Source organism: Carcharhinus amblyrhynchos, chromosome 3 (assembly GCF_965287045.1).
Source record: "Carcharhinus amblyrhynchos chromosome 3, sCarAmb.v2.hapA, whole genome shotgun sequence".
Lineage (NCBI taxonomy): Eukaryota > Metazoa > Chordata > Chondrichthyes > Carcharhiniformes > Carcharhinidae > Carcharhinus > Carcharhinus amblyrhynchos.
The window spans coordinates 118,442,613-118,469,782 of record NC_137326.1 but is presented as its reverse complement, the minus strand read 5'-3'; the positions used below and the strand labels follow the sequence as shown (position 1 = coordinate 118,469,782).

Genomic DNA, 27,170 nt, shown 5'->3' with positions numbered 1-27,170 from the left:
CCATTCTTTCTCACCTTACTGAATGCAATACACTGACTAAGCAGTTTGGTCAACATGATATCCAAACTTTGTTTTTCAAGAACAAATTCAGAAAAACATTTCCTGGAAATTGGATGAGCAATTTAATTATAATAAGAGGGTCTTCTCACCTAATATGGAATAATGAGTCAAGGTGCTCTATTATTTAGTGAATGCCTTTTTCCACATCATCCTTTGATTATACAACACCAAAACTTTGTTCCAAATATCTCCATCTAATTTGAATTATCAGGCTTCTTTAGGGGAGAGTGTGGTAGGGATCATCCCCATGTGAGATCCATCCTAACAAGTCATTCAGTCTCCGGAATCAAGGTAATATAATTTGATGTTTGACGGATATCCAACTTTTCTTTTAAAATCAAGTATTTGCATTAAGTAAGAATTCACATTTGGGATTCTCACATAGATATAAGAATTGGTCATCTTTTTGGGATATTATGTAGGTGTTGCAATGTATACTCTTTGTCTAACCATCCAGTTGCATGCTTTTTCATAATATTAAATTTATCTGTTTACTCGAAACTTAAATTGTCTCATCTAACCTTCTGTGTCAAATGCTCCACAAACCAGACTCCTATTCCCTTTTGGTGGAGGAATCATTTCTGAAGAGTTCTCACTTGGACCCTTGCAATAATGTTGGTAAATGTGAGATCATCTATTTTGGTAGGAATAACAGCAAAATGGACTATTATTTAAAAAATTGCAGCATGCTGCTGTGCAGAGGGACCGGGGTGTCCTTGTGCAGGAATCTCAAGGAGTTGGTTTGCAGATGCAACAGGTAACTAAGAAGGCAAATGGACTTCTGTCCTTCATTGCTAGAGGGATGGAGTTTAAAAACAGCGAGGTTATGTTGCAGCTGTATAAGGTGCTAGTGAGGCCACACCTGGAGTACTGTGTATAGTTTTGGTACCCTTACTTGAGAAAGGATATACTCGCACTGGATGGGGTGCAAAGGAGATTCACTGGGTTGATTCTGGAGTTGAGAGGGCTGGCTTATGAGTAGATTGGGGCTATACTCATTGGAATTCAGAAGAATGAGGGGAGATCTTATAGGAACATATAAGATTATGAAGAGAATAGATAAGATAAAAGCAGGGAAGTTGTTCCCACTGGTGGGTGAAACTAGAACTAGGGGGCATTGCCTCAAAATAAGGGGAAGCAGATTTAGGACTGAGTTGAGGAGGAACTTCTTCACACAAAGGGTTGTGAACCTGTGGAATTCCCTGCCCAGTGAAGCAGTTGAGGCTACCTCATTGAATGTTTTTAAGGCAAGGATGAATTTTTGAAAAGTAAAGGAATTAAGGGTTGTGGTGAGCGGGTGGGTAAGTGGAGCCGAGTCCACAAAAAGATCAGCCATGATTTTACTGAATGGCAAAGCAGCTTGAGGGGCCAAATGGCCTATTCCTGTTCCTAGTTCTTATGTTCTTATGTTATTAATATCTGGGAAATTACAATCTAGCTAAGAATCAATTGCATTTGAGACAATTGAGAGGAAGGTAACACTCTCGACTGACTTTCTTCCTTTGGGTGGAGAGATGGCTAGATACTGTAGATGCCAATTATACGTCCTGGAGTCTGGCAGGAGTTGAGGAAGTTAGCTTAGCAATACACTGGAACCTATTGGCTTCACAGAGAGGATACGATTGGAAAGACACCACACACTGACCCCTCAGCTTGGGGCTGCAGTGTGTGTGGACAGCATGCATATAAGGAAAACCTGTACTGCCACAGAAAATATGATCAAGCAGACCAGCAAGGTGCTTAAGCAATGCTTCTGTGGCTGGAACTCTCTGCAGGAATCCTGTAATACTCATCAGAACATGTGTCAAAATTTGTCGTGATCTGTTGTATGCTGCACAACCTTGCCATCATAAGGGCACAGCCCTTGCCACCCACAATCAAGGGGGAAAGGTGTAGGCTACTGTGGGATTTTTACTAACTGTTAAATCCAACACCAAGTGCCAAATATATATTTCAGCTTCCACCATCTCAAAACAGTATGACTGGCAGTTTTCAGAGCATATATATGTGCCAGGAACTCTTGGATATCTGTACAATTTTATACATTTGGGAAATAATCAAAAAAGAATTCTTCATGTACTCACTTTCCCACTAATTAACCCACCTGATGGATAAGGAAACACCTGTTCAGTGCTGATCCTGCCCTGGAAAATGTTCACACCAAAGGATACCGACTCCTACAGAGGAACATAACCACATTATACAAACAAAACTCAGAGCGCTTGGAGGAGCTACATTAAAAAGATTATTTTCAGTACTGTAAACAGAAAATTAAAATAAAGACAGAAAGGGCTGGGAAAACTCAGCAGGTCCAGCAATATCTGTGAACAGACGGCAGAATGTTCCCATCCCAACCACCACGGGAATCGCAGCAAGTGGGACAGGACGATGCAAAGGTTCATTGACCTCGGACAGGGTTTTCCAGTCTTGAGACGAGTGCAGCCGGAAAATCCCACCCAGATTATCAGAATTAACATTTCAAACCCAATATGATTCTTTTTCAAAACTGAAGATTAAGTTGAGTTATTATTAGACTCTCGAAACGTCTCACTGGGATTCCAATAGTTTTCATGGCATTACCATTTGAACTTACAATTTGCTACTTCATGCTTCTCTGTTCTGAAGGAGGAGGCAGTAAGTTAAACACTTTCACCTTTGGAAACTAGTCAAAACCATTTCAAACTTTACTGATAGATGAAAATACTTTGTTTATGAGCTGCAAGCGCCCCAGGTGAATTGGGTTTGGACAGTCTCAGCCTACTTCTTTATAAGACACACACACAGGGATTGCTCTGAATTTGGCCTGAATTGATATCAACACGCAATTCTTACTCAAAGCGTCCAGAAAGGATAGTTTTCTGAATGTCCAAATGAAAGCTTTTACTTCCCAACATTTAACAAGCCCAAAACATACAAAAACTTTGCTATATGACACGGGTTTTCAGAGAAATTGAATTGTGCTTTCAAAAGGACAATGTAACTGAATAAGACGCCAAAATGAATAGTAATAAAACACAATGATTAATTCTGTCCATTATATCTTCATTAATCACACACAGTCAGTCAGGATGTCCTCCATGCCCCCATATCTGACTTGCATGACTAATTCCGTCAATAACTGATTGAGAAAATTGGGATAGATAACGATAGATGGAAACAGGAGTTTCCAATATGGTGAGATAGGAGCCAAGGTTAACAGTAAAACCAGGAGGGAGCCAAGATTAACAGTAAAACCAGGAGGGAGTCAAGGTTAACAGTAAAACCAAGCAGCAGCCAAGGTTACAGATACAATCAGATCGAGGCCAACATTATGACTAGGTTTTAAAAATTTATTTATGCAATCTGGATATCACTGACTAGCCCCATTTATTGCCCACCCTTGAGAAGGTGGGAGGGAACTGCCTTCTTGAACCATATTAATCCTTCTAGTGAAGGTACACCCACAATGCTGTTAGGGGAGGAGTTCCAGACTTTTGACTCAGACACAGTGAAGGAATGGCAGTATTAACAGGGCTGAATTTGCTGTTGTTTCCAATGCCGAGTTTGAGGCTGGGTGATTCTATAATTCCGCTGATTCGAAAATGATTCAAACGAAGTAACATTTAAAAAAAGGTTCCAGTAATGTGAACTTTCCATGAGTGAGGGCGTTTGATGAAGGCAGCATGGTGCAGTGCAACCATGTAATACATGGATGGCCCCAGCACAGCCAATCTCATATGTGGGATTCACTGTATGGCAACCTCCCAATTGCAGCTGTACCATCGTAAGGAAGTTTGGAGGTAACCAAATGGTGCAAAGCGATAGAATATTCCCCATTGTGTTGCAAAAGAAATTCTCAATACCGGCTCCAATGTATCAGTGTCTGCTCTTTCCCTTAGTGAGGTGGTCTCAAATAAAACAGTTTTCGTCACTTTCAACATTTTTTTCCAGTAGAAATGGAATATTAATTTGACAAAAGCTGGTAATCTCACTCAAAAGGGCATAAAGATTGCTAATGTCTGGAATAAAAACATCTGTAGTAGTGCAGTCAAAGGTTAGCTGAAGCATATTGTTCAGTACAGAACTGTATCCAACTAATGCTGACTCCTGTATTTGCATTCCTCCACATTGCCATAAATAAAATGGGTGATTCATACTGGATTTCAAAAAAACACTTTCCAAAGGACTGTAACTATTAAAAAAATGCACACTACCATAAGTAACTTTTTTTTAATATCACAGGAGAAAAACAGCAGTTACACAGAGGTAATGGTTAAGATATTTTCACTGGAAACACACAGTCCGCTTGAATTCCTAAGTTATTAATGACACCCACCCCACAACAACTGACATTTAATACTGATTTGGTCATACAGAATTTGGATACTGCTGAAAAAAGAAATATACTGCCAAAGCATGTTTACTTTGCACTCATCAGGATGAATGCAAGAACACCAAATTTCAAAGGGAACAACAATTTATACCACATGAGTGTTTGGCAAGTGAATTCTAATTGGTCGCGGCGTTACCTTGGGGACAGTTGGGTCCCATGTTTTTCTTTCATTTTGCTTACTTAATTAAGACACAATTCTTGGTCATGTTCTTTCTGTTTAAGGAGGACAAGGCCCTGCATTTGAATAATGTATCTGGCAGCAAATGTAAGTGAGTCACAACGTGGGTGTGGCTGATACTCTTAAGTTGGTTGTTAACATCATTCTTAACAAGCTCAGAATTGTTCAGTAAGTGTTATCCAAACACAGAAACACATCTAACATTGAACATTCGGTTCTGAGTTTTGCAAGCATAGGCAGGTTGAAGACGGTCAGTACTCTCCACCCATTGCCAACAGATGAGGAAATGTGGTCTTTACTATGACTGGTGTGATATCAGGTATGTAGACTATACATCCAAACAACTGGGAGAACTTGCAAAAGAGCAAGGGTGCATGAGGAAACAGCAGCCAATGTGGCTGACATGCCAAAAGACCAATGGTAATATTGGATGAAGCTAAGCAAGTACTGGGAAAGCACAGGAGTTGAAAGGCCAGGGAATTAAAGTCATAGAATGGGAATGATAATTTTAAAAGGGTTACAGAGGCCAGCTGTGAAGAGATCACAGGGATTTATAAATGAGGATGAGGAATGTGAATTGGCAGCAAGAAGACCATGGAAGTCAACAGGTACAGGGTTGGTGCATCCTGAGTTAATAAGTAATTGAACATGTTAATCATTAGATAAGACCAAAGAATCCAAAGCAAGCTGATTGTGTACCCTTAAGTGTTCCCTGTGTGAGGAATCTTACTCTCAGAGTAAGGGGCTGCCATTTTGAACTGAGATGAGGAAAAGTGGGTTCACTCAAAAGCATTTCACTGCCCCAAACAAGTTTTGGATGCTCAGACATAGGGTAAATTCAAGACAAAGTCAATAGAATTTTGACTGTTGTGGAAATGAAGGGATTTAGGGATGGTGCAGAAAGGTGGCAATGATGTTTATGATCAACCATGATTATGTTGAATGGAGGAGCAGGCCCAAGGGTCAAAAGGCCCACTACAGCTCATATTCTATAAGTTCTTATTTATAAAATAAAAATGCACATTACATATAAAGGTTCAACAGTTTGGCTCACCTTTTTAACTTTGCTTGCATAATGGGCATTAAACTGGAAGGTTGGAGCAAATATTCCTGGTAAAATACAACTAGAAAAAGGAATACCACAGATAGAGAATTTCAGTAAGGCTTTAGAATTACACAAAGAGTATCATACACAATTCAGCAAGTGATATGCTCTATGTTTTTACACACTTATTTTGACACTGAAGACCAAATATAACACTAAAGACAATTGATATTACAGCAGGTCCTGACAATAACTTTGGTTTTGTAAATTTAATTTGTTTTAGATTTATCCATTGGAGATTAAAGCTCATGCCAGTGCAGGCAAATTATACAGCTGGTTGGGAACTTGACTGAGCGACAAGCGACAGTGAGTAAGGATAATTTCAGAGACTTCAATTAGCTGCACTTGGCTTGTGGTGTCCCATAGGGTCTCACGTTGGGCCCTCAACTATTCACTGTACTTGCAAATGATGTTAATGGTGGGGTAGAACCATATATCCAAGTCTGCAGATGACACAAAGAAGATCAGCATTATAAGCAATGTCGAGAAAAATGTAACATTTCAAAGAGAAATTGATTGATGAAGCAAATGGAGAAAAAAGGGACAAATGGATTTTAAGGTCAGCAAATATGAGATCATCCACTTTTGGCCTAAAAAAGATAAATCAGAGTGCTTTCTAAACAGTAGAAAGTTCCAAAGATCTTGAGTGGTCCAGGCACTGATGGAATCCTGGCTTTTGTATCAAGAGGACCAGAGAGATAGATGTTATACAATAGCTTTTTAAAGCCCTGGTTAGCTCAAACCTGGAACATTGTGCTCAAGCCTGATCACCACGCCTTAAGAGATACAGATTGCCCTGGGCATGTGTCCAGTATAGATTTACCAGAATTATATCTGAACTCCATGGATTATATACCAGGAGAGATTACATACATTGAAGTTGCATTTTTTTTTAGAAGTTAGAAGGTTAAGTTTTTACTTATTCAATTTGTTCACATTTTGCAATGACCTGGCCTTGCAAAAGGCTGAAGCTTTGCATTGTGAAAAGACCAGGAGTTATCTCTGGAAAAACTCAATGATCTTCTTCTGTTTTGCATACTGTTTTCATTCATGTGTGGTACTAGTTTTCAATGTTGTCACTGCAGCCAAGCATTTTTTGTGTTTTTGTGCAAAATCCCAGATCATCTCTTCAATAAAACACTCCAGGTTTATCCATAGTAAACATGTCTCTTGGTGCATACTTGTTCAGAATGTGGCCAAATCTGTTTTGGAACCAACCATCTGTCATTGCGGCTGTCACCTCTGCACTCTCACAGCATACCATGCAGAAGACAATCAGAAAGGATAGGCAACAACACCTCCTTCATGATCATCCTCAACCCTGAGCACCACAAGACTGTGTTCTCAGCCCCCTACGATACTCCTTCTACACCTATGACTGTGTGGCCAAATTTCCCTCCAACTCGATTTTCAAGTTTGCTGAAGACATCACCGTAGTGGGTCAGATCTCAAACAATGACGAGACAGAGTACAGGGATGAGACAGAGAATCTGATGAGCTAGTGCATTGACAATAATCTCTCCTTCAATGTCAAGAAAATGAAGGAGATTGTCATCGACTTCAGGAAATGTAGTGAAGAACATGCCCCTGTCTACATCAACGGGGACAAAGTACAAATGGTCAAGAGCTTTAAGGTTTTAGGTGTCCTGATCACCAACAATCTATTTTAGTCCCACCATGGTGACTCCATAGTTAAGAAAGCCCACCAATGCCTCTACTTTCTCAGAAGACTAAGGAAATTTGACATGTCAGCTACGACTCTCGCCAACCTTTACACCATAGGAAGCATTCTTTTTGGATGTATCACAGCTTGGTATGGCTCCTGCTCTGCCCCTGACAGCAAGAAACTACAGAAGGTCGTGAATGTAGCCCATCAGGCAAACCAGCCTCTCATCCCTCAACTCTGTCTATACTTCCCGCTGCCTTGGCAAGGCAGCCAGCATAATTAAGGACCCACCTACCTGGACATTCTCTCTTCCGTTGGGAAAAAGATACAAAAGTCTGAGGACATGTACCAATACAAAAATAGCTTCTTTCTGCTGCCATCAGACTTTTGAATGGACCTATCTTGCATTAAGTTGATCCTTCTCTAAACCCTAGATATGAATGTAACACTACATTCTACACTCTGTCATTTCCTTCTCTATGATATGCCTTGTCTGTATAGTGCGCAAGAAACAATACTTTTCACTGTACCCTAATACATGTGACAATAATAAATCAAATCAAATCAAATCAAAGACAATGTTATGCTTTGTCTTAAATTAATCCAGCCATCAGCTCAAACATCACCTTGCTGGAAGATTGGACCAAAGGTGGAATCTTCCCCACTAGGGCTGCCTTGAATGACATCAGCAGAGCTTCTTCAATGTCAGGATGGGAGCCATCCTCATTCTCTTCCTTGCTGGCGAGAAGTCCTGTGTGTTAAACTGCTCCATGATTTTTGTCTTGTATTTCACAGTGGTGGATAAACTTGACAGTGGAATCTGTCTGCAACGTCCGCTCTGCATTTTACAGTACAGTTTTCCAGCTGCTGTATCAACTCCACTTTCAATTACAAGGGGGCACAGGTTCAAGGCAAGAAGGGGAAAGTTTATGGAAGATGTGCGGGGTAAGTTTTTCATGCAGTACATGGTGGGTACCTGGAATGCGCTGCCAGAGGAGGTGGTGGAAGCAGGCCCATTAGTAAGAGGCATCTGGATGGGTACATGTATAGGGGAAGAATAGAGGGATGCAGACTGAATGAGGGTAGAAGGTTTTTTCAGTTTCGTTAGGACATCATGATCGGCACAGGTTAGGAGGGCCGAAGGGCCTGTTCCAGACCTGTACTTTTCTTTCTTCTCTCTGACAATACGCATTTAAAGCTGTACTCACCTGAACTCCAAAGTGAGAAATTAACATTACCAGAGCAATTTGGACTGATCCGAGCGTCAAACCAAACATAAAATTGGGAAATTTGGTGGAAAAGATTCTTAAAATATATAATTGTTCCAGAAGGATAGAAGCTGAACAAACAAATACAGTACTTCATTTCGTAGATCTGTTAGCCAACTATATTATCGTGAGGCAAGAAATAAATTAATCCTCAGATAAAATTGATGAAGTTCTTAAATCCTTTGATACATGTCTTAATCTGAGAAACATGAAATTTTTACAGCGCAAAATTCAACGAATGTGTCCAACAGCCTGGAAAGCTGGTTGACTCTTTTCTAAATGAATTATACAGACTGGCGAAGGCTGTGATTAAGGAGAGCTTAAGTCTAGGTACATAAAGGACAGAATTGTTGTCAGACTGGGGGAACGAAACCCTTTCAGACATACTACAGGCTAAGGAAGAACTGACTCGAGAAAAGGCCATTCAAATAGTCAGACAATCTGAAATCTGCAAGCTGTACTGATCCATTTTACCTGGTGAAAGTAAGCCAATGTACAAAGCAAACCTAACCGTCCAGCTAGTAAAGCAACTGATTCCCATTTTTACTCCAGTTCAGCTAGGGTTCCTTGAAACGACAATCAAATGTCCTTCCAGACGGAAGTGGTCATGAGTTCGGAAGATGTTGTCTAAGGATCTTTGCTGAATTTTTGCAGTGCATCTTGTAGATAATACACACTGCTGCCACTGAGCATTGGTGGTGGAGAAAGTGGAGGTTTGTAGATGTGGTGCCAATCAAGCGGGCTTCCGGAAAATGGCATGAAAATGGCACTGGGTGCATTGCTCATTCAGAGGACCAGCACAGCTATAAAAGGGCAGAATGGCCTCCACCTGTGCTGTAACCATTCTATAATTTTTCCCTTGAAGCAGAGTTACAAACCGCGCGATGACTGGATTCGGACCCCAATTCCAAATTGTCTACAATGCAATTGATATTCATGAATCAGTGGCGTTGGTATCAATAGATGGGGCGTATGTATCCATGGGTTTACGCACCTATTGGTGGTGGGGCGAGGACGCCGCCACCTGCCCTTTATCCGGGAGATGCTGAGAAGGTCACGGCGAGCGCTGCTCTGCACCAGCAGACGGGGCAGCATCGCCTGGACTCTGAAGTTTCCCCACAGGAGGCAAACTCTTCAGCGCTCACTCGCCAAGGCGGGCAGCTACTGCCGCCATCCGCAGCAGTACACCTCTCCAATTTACTCTCGGCCTTGTAACCTATCCCTTTCCTCTGTTCCTCCCACCCCCAGAGTCAATGTAGTTTGCTGTTGCACTGCACATCCTGTTGTAAATGGCGAGGGGAGCTTTATCTCCAGGGCAACTGTTCTGTGACGCCACCAATGACAATTTTTGTGTTAACATGATTAATCTTTGCTAATGGAACATATGAGGATTTTTCTGCTCCTTGGGTTCCCCATATGCTGGTATTATAAAAGATACTGGCCTCCTCTGCATTCTCTGTGGTCTGGCTGCCCGACTCCCGCCAGAGGCACACTTGCTCACAGTGTATTGTAAAACCAGTTGCTCTTCATACAAGCTGGGATGCATCTCTCAGATGTGAAGGGATGCAGTGTACTTCATAGAATCCTGCAGTGTAGGTAGCCATTTGGCCCATCGAGTATGCACTGAGCACAATCCCATTCAGACCCTATCCCTATAACCACATGCATTTATCTTAGCTAGCCCCCCCTGACACTAAGAGGCAAAGGGTGGCACAGAGGCATAGTGGTTAGCACTGCTGTCTCACAGCACCAGGACCAGGGTTCAATTTCCAGCTTGGGTCACTGTCTGTGTGGAGTTTGCGCATTCTCCCTGTGTCTGTGTGGGTAAACACAGTAAGAAGTCTGACAACACCAGGTTTAAGTCCAACGGATGCTCCGGCTTCCTCCCATAGTCTAAAGATATGCAGGTTAGGTGAATTGGCTGTGCTAATTTTCTCCCTTAGTGTACCCAAACACGCTCTGACTGGAGTGTGGCAACTAGGGAATTTTCATAGTAACTTCATTGCAGTCTTAATGTAAGACTCCATGTGATTAATAAATAAACTTTAATTTAGCATGGCCAATCAATCTAAATTGCACATCTTTGGACTGTATTTGACTGGAGTGAATCAAAAATGTTTCCATTTTATTTTTCAATTATTTAATTAATCAAATATTTTATATGCACACAATCATTATTTATTACTTAGCTTTCTCCCTTTTGATGATTGAGCTATTATGCCATTAATTTGCATGACCATATTATTGTCCATTCAGTCCATTTATCCCCATATGGCACAAAAGCAAAATGATTAGGAAACCCATTGGGCCTGATTATATCTTATTCAGAATACTTCAGTCCAACTTAATACCTACATTACAGTGTTCGCTTGATTCTTACATTCTTCCTGTTTTTTTCTGTCTGTCATACCCACATTTGAAACCCAATTTACATTCTGAATGACTGCAAAAGGACACAAATCCTAAATCTCACCAGTTTGATCCTGCGCTTTCTGGTCTTACTGCGACAGTTTAATTTATTGTTCTGGGAAGTTTTGCTTTCTGTGAGTGATGGAACACGCCTTAATGTAGATAACAGCAAATTACTGCGGATGCTGGAATATGAATCAGAAACAGAAAATACTGGAAAATCTCAGCAAGTCTGACAGCATCTGTGAAGAGAGAATAGAACCAATGACACTTTAAAGAGTTTGTTTTTTTAAGTGGGTCACATCTCTCCAGGGCAGTAACACTCATGTGCAGATTTTCTGTTAGTTGATAGTCAATGTGCATGTGTTGACTGTATGCATTTTGCTCTTTTCCTCTAGATTAGTTGTGAGAGTAACACGGGCTATGTGTGGGTATGTTGTAAAGGATAAAGTTGTCTTAATCCCAGATGACTGCAGGTGACTGGTGGTGATTTAACCAGAGTGTCAAGACATCTCAGGCAAGGAACAAGACTAAGAAAGCAGGAAAATTGAACTCACACTGCTGTGCACCTCCAGCCAGCCTTCTAGCCAGCTGAGCTAACTGACTCCCCATGTTTTTTGTATGTTCCTGTCAAAAAACAATACCATATCAATGGAAGGGGAACAGTGAGGGGTGGGAAGAAACCATCTGTTAGGACTTCAAGGCATTGGAGACCATCCTATATTGAATGTCCTAACTTCAGAAAGCAAACTTGGTACTATCAAAGTTCTATGTTTCCAGAGGAATTCAGGAGATGAAGGTGAAGATATTCTGGTTCTGGATGAGAAGGTTGTTTCAGCTTTTAATTAAAATATTATCATATTCCTAGTCTGGAAATTGTGCACTCACACTACAATGGTTTTAAGGTGGTCTCGAACCATAGGAGCCGGTCTCTATGGGCTGTGTTTCAATGCCCAGTCCACTCTCCTATGCTACCTGAGGAGATTTTAATGCAAGGTTTTTCTCTCAACCTTCAGGGACTTCAAAAGCAAATATATTGCTGCAATATCCCCATTTATCTTGGTTCCTCTTCACAGACAGATTCTCTAGACTTGCAGTGCCATTATTTCCATTTCATTTATTTTCTGTTCTGCATTGGTATCGAAAGTGCACAATTCAGAAATTTTGGATTCCTTCCTGTTCTGGATGCTTTATCATTGCAGCCATTACATCAGGATATTGAGATGTCAGCTGTCTTTACTTAGGATATATTTCTGTCTCAATCACTTCTTGATGACTTATGGGCTTGATCCATGTTCATGGTTCTCGAAAGGCTCGGACAAAAGCATCAAGTTGTGGCGGCAGAATCTGTGGCACCAGAAAAGCCGTTATGGACTGTGCTACATTGAGTTGTCCACAATGAGAAATCAGGTTATGCCGGTGCACATGTCCAAAGGGCTCCCACATTTGTGTGTGTGTGTGTGTGTGTGTGTGTGTGTGTGTGTGTGTGTGTGTGTGTGTGCACGTGCACGCAGTGTGATGGAGGGGGGTGGGGGGACAGTGGGTCGTGGTGGTTTGGTGAGATGCAGAGAGTGTCTTGAGGGCAAAAGAGAAAACGATAGAACATCTCAACAGGTCTGGCAGCATCTGCAAAGAGGGAAAAGAGTTGACATTTCGAGTCCAGGTGACCCTTTGTCAAAGCTCCACTATATCAGAGAGACCAAACGTAGACTAATTGATCACTTTGCTGAAACCTTCAGTCTGTGCACAGTCAGGACCCTGACTTTCCGTTTGTTTGCCATTTTAACACACGATCTTGCTCCCATTCCCACGTGTCTGTCCTTGGATTGTGAAGTTCAAAGCAAACTGGAGGAAAAGCATCTCATCTTCTGGCCAGGCACATTGCAGTCTTCCAGTCTCAACATCGAATTCAACAACTTCAGATGATTAACTCTACCCCACCTTGACCCTTTTGTTTTCATTTTATTTTCTACCTTTTAAAAACATTTTGACAAAGGGTCATCTGGACTTGAAACATTAGCTCTTTTCTCTCTTCATAGTGCGGCCAGGCATCCTGAGATTTTCCAGCATCTTCTTTTTGGGCTTCAGATTCCAACATCTCCAGTAATTTGCTCTTATCCAGTGTCTAGAGGAAGTTGACCACTGAGGTTCCTACAGCTACAGACATTGACAGATATGAATTGTATTCAAAGCTGAACAATGTTGGAAGAAATCCATCACATGGTCCACTGAGAAAGGGATACCTTTGATGTTTTGCTGGGGAGAGGGTTATTTGTGCAAATTATTTTCAGCTTCTCTGTATATGGGGATGTGAAATGTATGCCCCATAAACTGCCCAAAGTGAAATCTTTAAGATTCACTGCGCACAGGTTCTCTCCAGGTCAATTTCAGCCTTACGCAACTATATAAAATGTAATTCAGCCAAAGAACTGAATGTTAGAATGTAACTAGGAAGTAAAGCTAATTAAAAACATTAAGCTTCTAACTAAAGCAAGTTGCTAAGATAATTAAACAGTGTCTTAGCTAAAAGCCATAACATTAGTATACACAAACAACTCAATCTGTGCTAGAGGTGCAGGTCTCAATAAATTGCAACATCTTGTGCAGAATGTTAAAAAATGTTCATATTTCACAAATACCAATACAGTGCCTCTGATTCTGTATCAATATTCTCCAATATTTTGGAAAATGTTGTTCCTTTAATCTCCCACAGTTTTCCCTCAATGTTGGTCATAGCACACAAGGTTATGGACCAAGTGTTGGGAATGTAAAATTAGAATAGATAGGTGTTCAATGTGTGGCACAGACACAATGGGCTGAAGGGCATCTTTTTGTGCTGTAAAACTCTATGACCCTCTGATCCTATGGCTTGTCACAACTAAGCAATTTAGATAATGATTTACCAGCATAATGCTTAGCAAACTTTACAGTGTTTCAACAGATCAGATTACACCTGACAGTTTGCTGACTTTAGATATTGCTAAGGGTTTTCTAAGTTTCAGTCTTACTGATGCAATATCTTTTGTTCAGAACAGCAGGATTAAAATGAATAAATAGCACACATTTCATAAAAGCGTTCAGCATGTTCTGTACAAATTCATTATTGCTCATTGGGCTAACTAATGTTGCATGAAATGCCATTGACCAAAATGGCAGAGACCTGAGCAATGTTCCCAGTTCCAGTGATGATGTAACCTCTCTTCAAATTTCACCAGTTCCAGTATTCCAGCCTCACTTGCTTTGACAAGTACAGGCAGACGGTTGCTTGTTTTGGCAAAGAGCAGTTGTGGAGCCATATATAGAAAAAACTTCTCCAAATTAATTGCCGCTGACAAAGCTGGCAGAACAAATTTGCTTCAGAATCGGTTCAACAGTAAGGTAAGAATATGTTAATGGTGTTGCAAGTCTGTGCTTTCCCCCAGCCTCTCTTTCTCTTGTTATTAGCTGCTTTCTATTCAGTCTGCTGGGATTTGTATGGAGGGAGCTTACTCTGCGATCTGACTCAATGAATGCTGTGGGGTATTTTGTGTCATGTGCAGACCATGCTGCAGATCACTGTCAGCAGAAAAAGGTTCTGCTGTATGTCCCAGTTATTTTCCTCCCCGGTCAATGTAATTAAAAGTTAAGTTAATTTATTAGTGTCACAAGTAAGTTTGCATTAACACTGCAGTGAAGTTACTGCGAAAATCTAGTCTCCACACTCTGGCATCTGTTCGGGTACACTGAGGGAGAATTTAGTTTGGCTAATGCAACTAACCAGCCCATCTTTCTGACTGTGGGAGGAAACCCACACAGACGCGGGGAGGAAACATGCAAACTCCGCACAGACAGTGACTGAAGCCAAGAATCAAACCCAGGTCCCTGGCACTGTGAGATGGTAGTGCCAACCACTGTGCCACCGGGCCGAACTCAAATTTGTCGCTGCAAATAGTGAATGATACTTGCTGAAATTTTAATTGTTAAATGTATTGTGCAAGAAAAAAAGAATGGCAGTTGTTCACATACTGCCTCAGTGCAACTGCTAACAAAGAAGCCAGCAACTGCTACATGCTGCCATAAATCAAACCAAGCACTGTTGTTGAGAAAATTCCAGCCACAGGGTAACATACTTAGTAAACAATATTTTACAGGGTAGGGAAAGGTTCTGCAGCCATTGTGGACGAATCAATTTGTGAGCTTGAAAACTGGAAAGAGAAATAATGACTGCTATTCTGTAATGGTTAATACATGAACAACATATGAGATATGTAATTAGATGAACAAGCACTCCACACACACACAGATAGGAGTCAATTTGCAAAAATAACAGGGATATCCTCTCTAGCAACATTGTACAAAGATAGGCACAGTTCAGAAACCCTCTGTATAATGTATTAGTCTCCGACTTGAACCAATCTCAGGTAATGCAGATTATTTCGACTGTTTAATTAAGCAGTGATTGAGCCCATTTATTAGACAGCTGAGATTGACTTTGTCTGGTCGATTCTTTTCTGTTGCCAGGTTGCTCTCAGCGTCCTTTCCTCTTCCCATGCACTTGTAATTCTTTGAGAGTTTTCACTCTCTCTTTCACTCAAGGCTTTATACAGCCTGCCTCTTTACTGCAGTGAAAAATATTTTTTCCATGTATTATCCAACTTTATAGTGGTAGGATAATAGGATCCAATGGAAGGGTTCAGTTCCATAAAGAATAATGGAGACATGCTAAAAGAGCTGTAGGTTATAATCAAATCAAGGGATTCAGATAGGTTAGACTGAAGACTATAAACTGATACTCTTTTGGGAATGAGTTACAATCTGGTTGAAAGGTTTGAATGGTTTGTGTGGAAAATGCTACAGGTTAAGTTATAGGCTGTAATTTGTAAACCTTTTGAGGTTCCACTCTCAACAATAAAGTGCAACTCAACGAGAACGTGAATCAGAAAACTGGGTACAAAGCTTGCTCACTTTGCAATATTCCTGATTTTTCTACTAAAACTATTTTAACTCAGGCATTCTGACCTTGGCACTTGATTCCCCAATTATGCTCCTGTATGCATGCCTCTCTACAGAACAGGATCTCACAAAATCTATCCACTATTTGAGTCAGTTCTACAGGCGTCACAGGTTGTGACAGTGAAATTTCTATGATTGATGAGACCATATGAAATAGGAGCAGAAGTAGGCCATTCAAGCCTGCTTTGCCATTTAATAAGATCATGGCTGATAACTATTATCCAAAACCTGACCCTAACATTCAGATCAGGAAATTTCCCAGATGACATGGTGGCACAGAGGCTAGCACTGCTGCCTCACAGTGCTCAGGAACTTGAGTTCAATTCCCAGCTTGGGTTGCTGACTGTATGGAGTGTGCACATTCTCCCCATGTCTGCCCAGGTTTCCTCTAGGTGCTCCGCTTTCCTTCCACAGCCCAAAAGATGTGCTGGTTGGGTCTATTGGCCATTTTAAATTCTCCCTCAGTGAACCCGTACAGGTGCCAGAGAGTGGTGACTAGGGAATTTTCACAGTAACTTCATTGCAGTGTTAATATAAGCTTATTTGTGACATTAATAAATAAAATTTAAACTTCATCATGTCGTTCACATATTTTGGTTAAATGAAGACATTTGTGAAGAAAATGAACTGAAATATGTTAAAAAGGAACAAACGACTAGAAATATGAATGAAAATCCTTTATAAGCATGTTTCTGATGTTATCCACTGTAAAATGGATGAGTTAAAAATTCATTTGATTAAATATTGGAACGCCTGAAGATATTATTTTCAGTCCTGTTCCTCCACTTCCACGTTCCTGACACCATTCCTCTTTCTTGTAACAGTCTGAGATAAGAACAGTCTGTTCATGATCTAGGTATCATATTTGACCAGAAGATGAGTTTTTGACCTCATACATGTCCCTTAGCTATGACTACATATTTCTATCTTCACCTTTCATGCCCGACTTCACCCTTGCCTCAACTTATCTGCTGCTTTTCCATGCCTTTGGTAGTTAACCCGGGTCCCTGGTGCTATGAGGCAGTAGTGCTGACCACTTTCCACCATGCAGTCCATAATTTTTGATGGTGTCAGGCTCTGGCCATCATGTATCTCTCAGCTGCACAGCTGAGTTTTTAGACCAGGCTTTCTGGCACTCTGAAAAAAAATGATTGGTTGGGGTATAGTGGAGCAGGGCCTCGTGGAGCTGGCAAGGTCGGCTCCACAAAGATCGGGGTGCCATCTTTAAAGGGTATCCTAATCAGCACAGAAAGTGAATGCCACCCAGCCGCCACCCCCTCCCTCCACAATGGACACGGATGACCCCAACACAAGCACTTGGGGCTCTCCCCCATCCATTCCCCACAATGCAAATAATGGGTGTACCACAACAGCAACATTGGGCCCCCTTGACCCTCTTGTAGGCTTTCGGGTTCTTCACCCGCAATCCCCCTATGGCTTGCAATGCCAATCAGTGCCAGCAACCAGTACCAGAGCACTGCCCAGGCATGTCCCTCCTCCCATTAGGGATTATACTTGGCGCCCCCAGCAGGATCACCTTGACAATTTCCTGTGTTCGCAAACCTGTTGTGAACCTCGCTAACGTGACATCATGCCTGCCAAGTTTCAATATTCCGTGAGGGGGAATAATGTGGAGGGAAGGCTTTTTAAACTTATGATAATGTTCCATTTGAATGCATTTAAATAAGGCCCCTGTCTTTTCTGGGTGGGAGACTCATTATGTCACTGTCGAGAGGAAGGGGGGAATTGTTGGTTAGACCTCATTTCTCGATTCTCGTGAGATCTTGTGGCCGCATTGCCATTCTCGCTGACGCTGAGGGCAACATCATGCCCCATCCCCCAATATCTTTGTTTTCAAATCCCTCTATTGCTTTGTCCCTCGCTATCTCTGTAATCTCTTGCAGCCACACAATACTTTCTGCCAGACCTACTGAGTTTTCCCAGAGTTTTCTGTTTTTAATACAGATTTCCAGCATCTGTAGTTTTTTATTTTTATTCCAGTGCTCTGGGAATCCGTGCTCATCTAATTCTGGCCTCTTGAGCATCTCCAATGGTAATCGCTCCACTATTCATGGTCATGCCTTCAGTTGACTCTGGAAATCCCTCAGTACAGCTCTCTGCTTCCCCACCTCACTTTCCTCTGCTAAGAGCTATTTCTTTAACCAAGTTTTAGGCATTTAGTTTGATGTCCCCTGAGTGAATCAGTGTCATATTTTATTTTATAACGCTCCTTGGGAAGTTTTATTACATGAAAGGTGCAATGCAAATTTAAATTATTGTTGCTGTTGTAAAACGGCCACAAGTAATACCATTTTTCTTGATTTTTAGATGATAATGGGTGCCTCGAAGATTACTACCATACTCTTCCTGAGTTACATCTGCTTCTCATCTTCCGTGGCCCTTTGCCCTGAGCACTGCACTTGCTACTTCTCCAGTTCTGTCATATCAGTCATTTGTGTCTCACTTGAATCCCTTCACGAAGTCCCTGAAAACATTCCGTCCAGTGCAACTAGCATATCGCTGGAATTCACCAATATTTCCAGTTTGAAAGAAAATGATTTTGCTGGGCTTTTCCAGCTCCAAGACCTTAATCTAGCAAGCAACAAGTTGACAAACATCTCTTCAGGCGCACTGAAGGATCTTCATCAGCTGAGAACCTTGGATTTGACCAACAATTTGCTGGATACTGTCCCACTCGGTTTATTTAACAGCTCTCTTAATCTAACTACCTTGCATTTACAGGGAAACAAACTGCAGGCTGTAAACCCTTCATGGTTTCATCATCTTCACAGCCTTCAGACACTGGATTTGTCAAACAACATGTTGAAATCCTTGCCTCTCGATTCATTTCAAACTTTGACTGATTTAACAACACTTGATCTTTCCAGTAATAAACTTGAAAAATTGCCAGTTACTTTATTCCACAACTTGGCTAAACTGGAAAGGTTAAACCTGGGAAATAATCAGTTGCTCAGCTTTCTCCCTGGTACCTTTGATCATGTGCTTAATTTAGAATATTTGTTTCTGAATGGTAATAAAATTAGGATCATTCCAGTGGGGCTGTTTAATAAACTACTGAAACTGGACACAATGGACTTAGAGTCACTTCCTCCAGGGGTGTTTGATAAACTCCAGCGCATCGGGGTCAAATGGGAGCAGGGCATAGATCTCTCACTGAACCCGTGGATTTGTAACTGCGACCTGAGATATCTGTGGCACTGGATAACAATCAACTCTGAAAAAATGTATTCACTCAACTCAACAGTATGTGCAAAACCTGAAACACTCAATGGGAAACAGATTAAAACGCTGTCTGAATTGGAGTTAATGTGTTGAAGCAATTGCTTCTGAAACATTCTGCATAAGTGCTTTGTATGCATCCGTTCAAGAAAATAAATGTAAAGATTAATGTTCTGCTTTGTTATATTCTTGGGATGTCACGGGTAGATAGATTTCTGATAGATAAGGGAATTAAGGGTTATGGGGAGCAGGCGGGTAAGTGGAACTGATCCACTTCAGATCAGCCATGATCTTATTGAATGGCGGGGCAGGCTCAAAGGGCTAGATGGTCTACTCCTGCTCCTATTTCTTATGTTCTTATGTGGGCGTCACTGGCTGGGCCAGCATTTATTGCTCATTCATGAGGGCATTTAAAAGTCAACCACATTGGATCTGAAGCTACATGAAGGTCAGACCAGGTAAGGATGGCAGATTTCCTTCTCTAAAGGACATTGGTGAACCAAATAAGTTTCTACAACAATTGATTAATGGTCATTAGGCTCTAATTCCAGATTTTTATTGATTTTCATCATCTGCTTTAACAGGATTTGAACCTGGGTCCCTAAAGCATTTTTTTTATTTTTATTCCAATTCAATCAAATCAAGTCCAATTCAGAGTTTCAACAAGTTGGGACATTCCCGATCCAAGCTGACAAAACAGGGCTCTCACCTCCTGTCTTGGGCTTGATCCACATGATCCAAGCTGATTGGAGTACGCATAGCTCCTCTTCCAAGGCTTGATCTCACTTGCATCTTAGCCAAAAGGCCGAGATGCTGCTTTTAAAAATTGTTTCAAATGAAGCTAAAATGTAACCTAATGCCTTCAACCAAGCATGGCATGTCCATACTACACATGGTCTTAGGCAAAAGGCCGGGCAGCAGCTGACAAATGCTAGGCCAAAGTGTGGTGGAACATAAATCCATGTTTGATGATGAGACACATGGGCCGTGCTTTTACCAGCTCACCCTTCCCAGATGGGCGGAGCAAGCCAGTAAAACTGCTCAAGAGTCTAGAAATCAGGTTCGTGCCCAATTTCTCACCTCCCGCAATCTTATTGGTACCAGATTTCCAGTAAAGTCAGCCTCACACCCATTTCCGGTGTGAGAATTTATAAATTATTCAAATCTAATTTTAATATCATTTGAATAGAATTAGTGAGCCCGGGACATAATCATCCAGACCCACTTGCCTTTGTGGCCTTGCCGGTAGAGGTTCTCTCCAGCGAAGAAATACCTGGCCCCCAGCAATGGGGGACAGTCGTGTTGGTCTCACTGGTTGAACTGAAAGCCATTGTTGCCCTCCCCCAAGTGAAGCCAGGGGCAAGGGGGGGTGTGATACTTAGGCAATGCCAGCTTGGCACTGCCAGCCTGGCACCTTGACAGTGCCAGCCAGGCATCTTGGCATTTCCCACTGGGGGGCCTATGGATGGGCAGAGTCTGGAAGGGCAGGGCCTGAAGGGGACATGGCTAGGCTGGAGCACCCCAATCAGGGAGGAATTGGGGGCCCTTCTGCCACTCTGCAGGTGATCAGTGCGGGAGGGTGGGAAGTGGGTTGATCTTTCCGGGAAGTGTGGGGTTCACAATCAGCCATGGGTTCCCGTGATAGATGGTGGGGTGCAGGGAGTCTGTTGAGGCTGGCTGCAACAGCAGAGGCCTGGCAGGTCTCTCTATCTCTGTCAGGCTTTAGCTGTTGCAATTGCGTATGTTCAGCCTCAGAGGTCTGCACAAGCACAATAGCTCCCTCTGCTACTGGAGAAAGCTGGCTGGTGATTTAAGCCCTGCCCACTGCCTCTAGGGGCTGGAAGTAGTCTATCCCATTTTTTCATTGTCTAAGTGCATAAAATTCTAAGTATAGACCAGCCCAAAAAATGGATCTCAAACTCTTTTGTATTCACTCTAGCTGGACACTAGGAATTTTTCTCGTAAAATTGCCCCCTTGGTGAGTTCTCAATCTTGAATGTACTACAGTGCAGCCCCATTATAACGCAATGGTTGGGGTCCATAAAACTTTTTTGCAAAAAAAGCGGGGTTATGCTAAATCAGGGTTCAAGAAAATCAGTGTTCAAACTGACTTAATTTTTAGTAAAGCTTTTTAATAAACAAAACAAGTAATTTAGAACCATCCACAGTAAACAAATAACCTTTAAACCTATACAACTCATGGATTTCCTTTGTACATAATAAAAGTATGATAAAATCTTATTAGTGGAAGAGCTGGAAAGAGGTCTCATAATAGCTCACATATGAATCATTTTTGACAAGTTGACGTTGGCCCACTTGAAACCCGAGACGTCTTCTATTAAGCAAGAAATACCAATTCAACTTTTGTTAACCGTTTGTCTAAACCTGGCATGTTTGTTTCTGTTGGATTCGATCCTGTGGAAGTTTCGAACTGATTTCCACCCTCACATGCAAATTACATTTATTAAGAGTAATTGGAGTTTCTGGAGGCTGTGATCACAATGTCATTACATTAATTGAGGGCGACACTCCGGAATGTTGCTCTACATGCTTTGCACCAATACTTTAACTGCCGCCTTTGAAGCTTCCTCATACCGTTGCTTTGGTTACTCTACAAGGTGAATCCGTGACCTCTGTGAGCATCACGGATATTGGGTCCAATGATTCATCGCGTTATATCCAAATTTGCGCTAAATCAGGGCGCGTAAATTCAGGGTTTCACTGTATTTGGTTAAGGTACTGTGCAGGGGTTTCTTCATGGGGAGGGAGAAATGCGTCAGCAGGCAAATCATCTGACTATTGCCTCCCACCTATCAGTGGGCCGGTGACATAGCAGCATTGGTGGAGCCTGATAAATAACACATATACCTGCTCTATTAACTAAAATGGTGCATGTGGTACAAGGATTAATGTGGGACTTAAGAACAACACCGCTCACATGGCAGTCGACAGAGGCAGAGGTATTTATTTTGCTTATTTATTAGTCACAAGTATGCTTACATTGACACTGCAATGAAATTACTGGGAAAATCTAGTCGCCACACTCTGGCGCCTGTTCGGGTACACTGACGGAGAATTTAGCATGGCCAATGCACCTAACCAGCATGCCTTTCTGACTGTGGGAAGAAACCGGAACACCAGGAACAAACCCACGCAAACATGGGAAGAATGTGTAGACTCCGCACAGACAGTGACCCGAGCCAGGAATCAAACCCGGGTGTCTGGCGTTGTGAGGCAGCAGTGCTAACCGCTGTGCTGCTCTTCAGCACTCTGACTGATACCAAGCAATTCATCTCAAGTCTATCAATGTCGTGAAAAGGCATTTGCCCATTTGATGGGCTGAAAATGATCAAGATTAGCAATTTATAGAAGTATTTACTTTTCTAAAAATGCGTTTTGAATTATTTTGTGGGGCTTTCTGCATTCTAGAAAGCCTCTATCAAAATTGTCATATCTACAGTACATTATTTAAATCCGGCATTTTCATTTGGGCGTACTGTTAATTGGATGACAAAATTTTGTTCTCTTAAAAAAGTTGCAAATTACAGTTAAGACTTAATTAGCCAGTTTTCTTCTTCAATCTTTTACTTTTTCAGGATTTATTTCGGATGCAGCATTGACTGTAATATCTTATGAAGTGTTGGAACTTTCTTGTCAGATTTAAGCGTAGATGGTCCATGCAGACTTTAGATCTGGCCATGTTCAATACAAAATGATCTGACCCAAGTGCAGTCGTTACAAAAAACAAAATTTTGTAAAGAGGAATCAAAGATTGCAGCAATCAATCTTTGTGTGCAGAGTCAAGTGACACACACTGGGAGCAAAGAAACATGATCAGGGAGCGTCTCTTTCGAAAGGTGATCCGCTTTAACCATGGCCCTTTAGTGTCCATTGATGTGGTATTCTGCCACATCATCCCATTCTATTAAACTTCTGATTGTATCCTATTCTTTTGTATCACCATTAGCTGGAGAGGACCTCCTGTAATTAGGCAATCAGCACATATGCAAATTCATTGTAAATCTGACATTGATGGATGGACAATCATTCATTTTGGAGCTAATCGGAGCTGATGAATAAGAAAGGGAACACAGTTTACACTTACCAACGTTTGTCACACAAAGGAACCAGCAATATTGTCATGTTTACCTGAACTGGGCGACACACAATGAATCTATTAGATCGCCGACCGCGTGCATCTAGCATTCACACAGAGGCAGACACTTTCTGAGCAACTGTTTGCTTTTCATTAGATACCATGGTGGCACAGTGGTTAGCACTGCTGCTTCACAACTCCAGCGACCTGGGTTTGATTCCCAGCTTGGGTTATTGCCTGTGTAGAGTCTGCACATTCTGCCTGTGTCTGCATGGGTTTCCTCCAGGCGCTCCAATTTTCTCCCACAGTCCAAAGATATGCGGGTTAGGTTGATTGGCCAAGCTAAATTGATCCTTAATGTCCTGGGATGTGTAGTTTAGAGGAATTAGTGGGGTTACGGGGATCAGGCCTCGGTGGGATTATTGTCAGTGTGGTTTTGATGGGCCAAATGGCCTCCTTCTGCACTGTAGCTTTCTATGAAACTTTAACATAAAATCTTCCTTAGACTACTTATGGATAGCCATTGAGAAAATGAAAACTGAGCCAGGAAAAGGGCTAGTCAACAGCTTCAGATCTGATGAGGCTTACAGAAAAAAAAGGGGGGAAACCAGAGCTGTTAATAAAAGAATTCCAATGAAGCAGGGTCCCAAACTGTTGATGTTTTAACTGGGAGTAAACCAAACCAAATGTACTTGACCATTGAAAACATTTCAGCATTGCAAAAGGAAGTAAACAGGGAGAAAATGTAGCCACATTAAAACATTAACAACCAGCCACAGAACACTCGAGTTGAGCTTTGTGAAAGAAATACTTGAGAAGAAGGATACATCATCCGTGGTGTTGCAACTGGTCTCCCGGTGAATTTCCCAACTTGTTGCAACCAGTCCCTGGGGAAGTCCCTTAATTTGTTAATTTCCCAAATTGGACCCCAATTTTGTTATGTCCCCGGGTGAGGAGGAATTAGTTGGCTTGCCTTCTTTATTCAACACTCTGCTCGGTTGGTCGCAGCAGGGTTAATTTAAAAGGAATCCCTTCCCCAGTGGATACCTTCTCCCAATCCAAATATATTTACTTTCTAGAAGGAACCAAATTAACCAGGTCTCCTTGAGCCAACGAAAGAGTAAGTTTATGAGTTTATTTTTAATCATAAGAATATGAAGAAGAACGTAACAGACACATTAACACACTGCTCAGATGGAAAGTTAAAGTCTAGATAAAAGTCAGACATACAAACCTATTTTTGGCTTATCCTTGAATGTAGATGGTGGTATGTTGTGGCTGTTAAGTTAGTTTATTCCAATAGTGCTGACTCTAGCAGGATGGCAGTTTGTTTGGAAACACTGAATTCTGCAAGAAGGCTGAAAAGCTGCCTAATTCCCTTTAGCTTGAAGTTTCTGCTGAGCTTTTTCCTGTGAGATTTTGCAGGACTGACTGACTTCTGGCTCTCGTTCCTGTGTCACACATGCACTGCAACACCCCAGCGCAAGTACACCCAGATGTCAGCTGTTGTTTTTTTTATCATCCCAGTTTCCAGTGTATTCTGAAATGGAACAAACAACATGAATATCCCCTCAGAGTCAGTTTTCTTTGAACTCAGACCATTTCCACAATCTGGGAAATGGATCAGCAGAAGCCGAGATATGGACACCTGCTGAGATAGAGTCATAGAGCAATCCAGCATGGAAACAGGCCCTTCAGCCCAATTGAACCATGTCAACCATGATACCCCCCCCAACCCCACAGCTAGTCCCAATTGCCCATGTTTGTCCATATCCCTCTAATCCTTACCCATCCATGTACTTACCCAAATGCTTTTAAAATGTTCCTATTGTACCCGCCTCAACATCTCTGGCTACTCATTCCATATACACACCACCCTCTGCATGAAGAAGTTACCCCTCATGTTCCTTTTAAATCATTTCCCTCTCACCTTAAACCCATGCCCCTCTAGTTTTCAATTCCCCTGCCTGGGGAAAAAGACTATGTAGGTTCATCCAATCTATGCCTTCATAATTTTATACAGCTCAGTAAGGTCACCCCTCATTCTCCTACATTCCAAGGAGTAAATCCTTAACCTGGCCAACAACTTCCTGTAACTCAAGCCCATTAGTCTTGCCAACATCCTCATGAATCTTGAAATGTCTCTCTTCACCCTCCCTTTTGATGATTCTTTTTGTCTTTCTCACCTTCAGCGTGGAAGATGACCTCGCTATAAAAAGCAGTTTGGTGGGTTTCATTTCAAATTCCAAAATTTCAGTTAAAGATTTTGAAAAATCACTTTCTTCAAATCCATGACAGTGGCTCCGTGAGGAAGTTACAGGTTTTATCTAATTAGAAGAAACACTGCACAAATCTGCAAAGATTATTGGTGGGTTAGAAGTGTGGACAGACTTTAAGAACAAGCAAAGAATGACAAAAAAAAAATGAAGGGAGAAAAAGCTAGTTCAAAATATAAACACTGATAGTAAGAGTTTCTACAAATATTTAACAGGAAAAGTGTAACTAGAATTTCTGAGTGTAGGTACACACATCATGCTGTTAGGGAGGGAGTTCCAGAATTTTGACATAGCGACAGTGAAGGAATGGTGATATGTTTCCAAGTCAGGAAGATGAATGGAACATCCAGATGATGGTATTTCCATATATCTGCTGCCCTTGCCCTTCTAGATGGTAGCAGTTGTGGGTTTGAAAGGTGCTGCCTCAGGAGCCCTGGTGAACTCCTGCAGGGCATCTTGTAGATAGTACACACTGCTGCCACCGTTCCTTGGTGGTGGAGGGAGTGAATGTTTGTGGAATGGTGTCAATGAAGCAGGCTGCTTCATCCTGGATTCTGTTGAACTTCTTGAATCTTGTTGAAGCTGCACTCATCCAGGCAAGAGAAGAATATACTCCTGACTTGTTCCTTGTAGATTGTGGACAGGCCAAGCTTGGGTATTGTCCATGTTTAGTTGCATTTGGACATGGACTATTTCAAAATCTGAGGAGGTTGTGAATTGTGCTGAGCATTGTGCAATCATCAATGAACAGCTCCATCTCTGATCTTAGGATCAAAGAAAGTTAAAGGATGAAATAGCTGAAGATGGTTTGTCCCTGGACATCACCATAACTCCTACAGTGATGTCCTGGGAGCGAGATAATTGACCTCCAACCATCGCAACCATCTTCCATTGTGCTAGATAGGAGTCCAACCAGTGGAGCGTTTGCCTCGTGATTCTTACTGACTCCAGTTTTGCTGAGACTCCTTGATGCCACATTCACTCAAAGGCAGTCATTCTCATCCACCTCTTGAGTTCAGCTGTTTTGTCCAAGTTTGGACTAAGGCTTTAGTTATAGCAGAAGCTGAGTAGCCCTGGTAAAAGCCAAAGTGAGTGTCAGTGAGCAGGTTATTGCTGAGGAAGTGTTGCTTGATAGCACTATCAATGACTCAAGAGCCATTATTCAAGAAGAAGAGGGAGGCAGAACGTAAGAAAAAAGGCCAGTTAGCCTAAAATCTATTATTGGAATTTGTTAGAAACCATTATTAGGGAAGTTACAGCAGTATATTTAGAAAATTATGTTGGGATCAAAGAACAAAGAACAACACAACCCAATTTCAGGCAGAGTGAACTAGTTTTGTGTAATTGAAACCATATTGAGCCAATTCATTAGAGTTCTTTGAGGAAGTAGTCAAAGATGTGCGAGTTAGGTTGATTGGCCATGCTAAAATTGCCCCTTAGTGTCCTGAGATGTGTAGATTAGAGGCTGATCAGTGAATTCAATATCCTGATTTCCCCCCTTCCTGATG

At 41.7% G+C, this 27,170-nt stretch overlaps 2 protein-coding genes across 2 annotated transcripts in view; one reads left to right on the top strand and one right to left on the bottom strand.

Moving 5' to 3' along the window:
- LOC145341510 (very long-chain specific acyl-CoA dehydrogenase, mitochondrial-like) overlaps window positions 1-9,744 on the bottom strand; it is a 51,756-nt gene extending 42,012 nt beyond the window's left edge. Inside the window, exons 1-3 of the mRNA XM_080186487.1 lie at window positions 9,644-9,744; window positions 5,665-5,734; window positions 2,165-2,237 (exon numbers count right to left, since the gene is read on the bottom strand). Coding sequence (XP_080042613.1) covers window positions 2,165-2,237; window positions 5,665-5,734; window positions 9,644-9,744 — 244 coding nt within the window. The remainder of the gene's footprint in view (window positions 1-2,164; window positions 2,238-5,664; window positions 5,735-9,643) is intronic.
- A 4,584-nt stretch (window positions 9,745-14,328) lies between these two features.
- LOC145341509 (uncharacterized) lies at window positions 14,329-19,386 on the top strand. The gene is made up of 2 exons (XM_080186486.1): window positions 14,329-14,436; window positions 18,379-19,386. The coding sequence occupies exon 2, from the start codon at window positions 18,379-18,381 to the stop codon at window positions 19,384-19,386; it is 1,008 nt and encodes a 335-aa protein (XP_080042612.1). The 5' UTR covers window positions 14,329-14,436.
- The last annotated feature ends 7,784 nt before the right edge of the window (window positions 19,387-27,170 follow it).

Excerpts from the sequence above, each read along its gene's own strand:
- LOC145341509 (XM_080186486.1), top strand. The coding sequence starts at position 18,379 with ATGATAATGGGTGCCTCGAAGATTACTACCATACTCTTCCTGAGTTAC.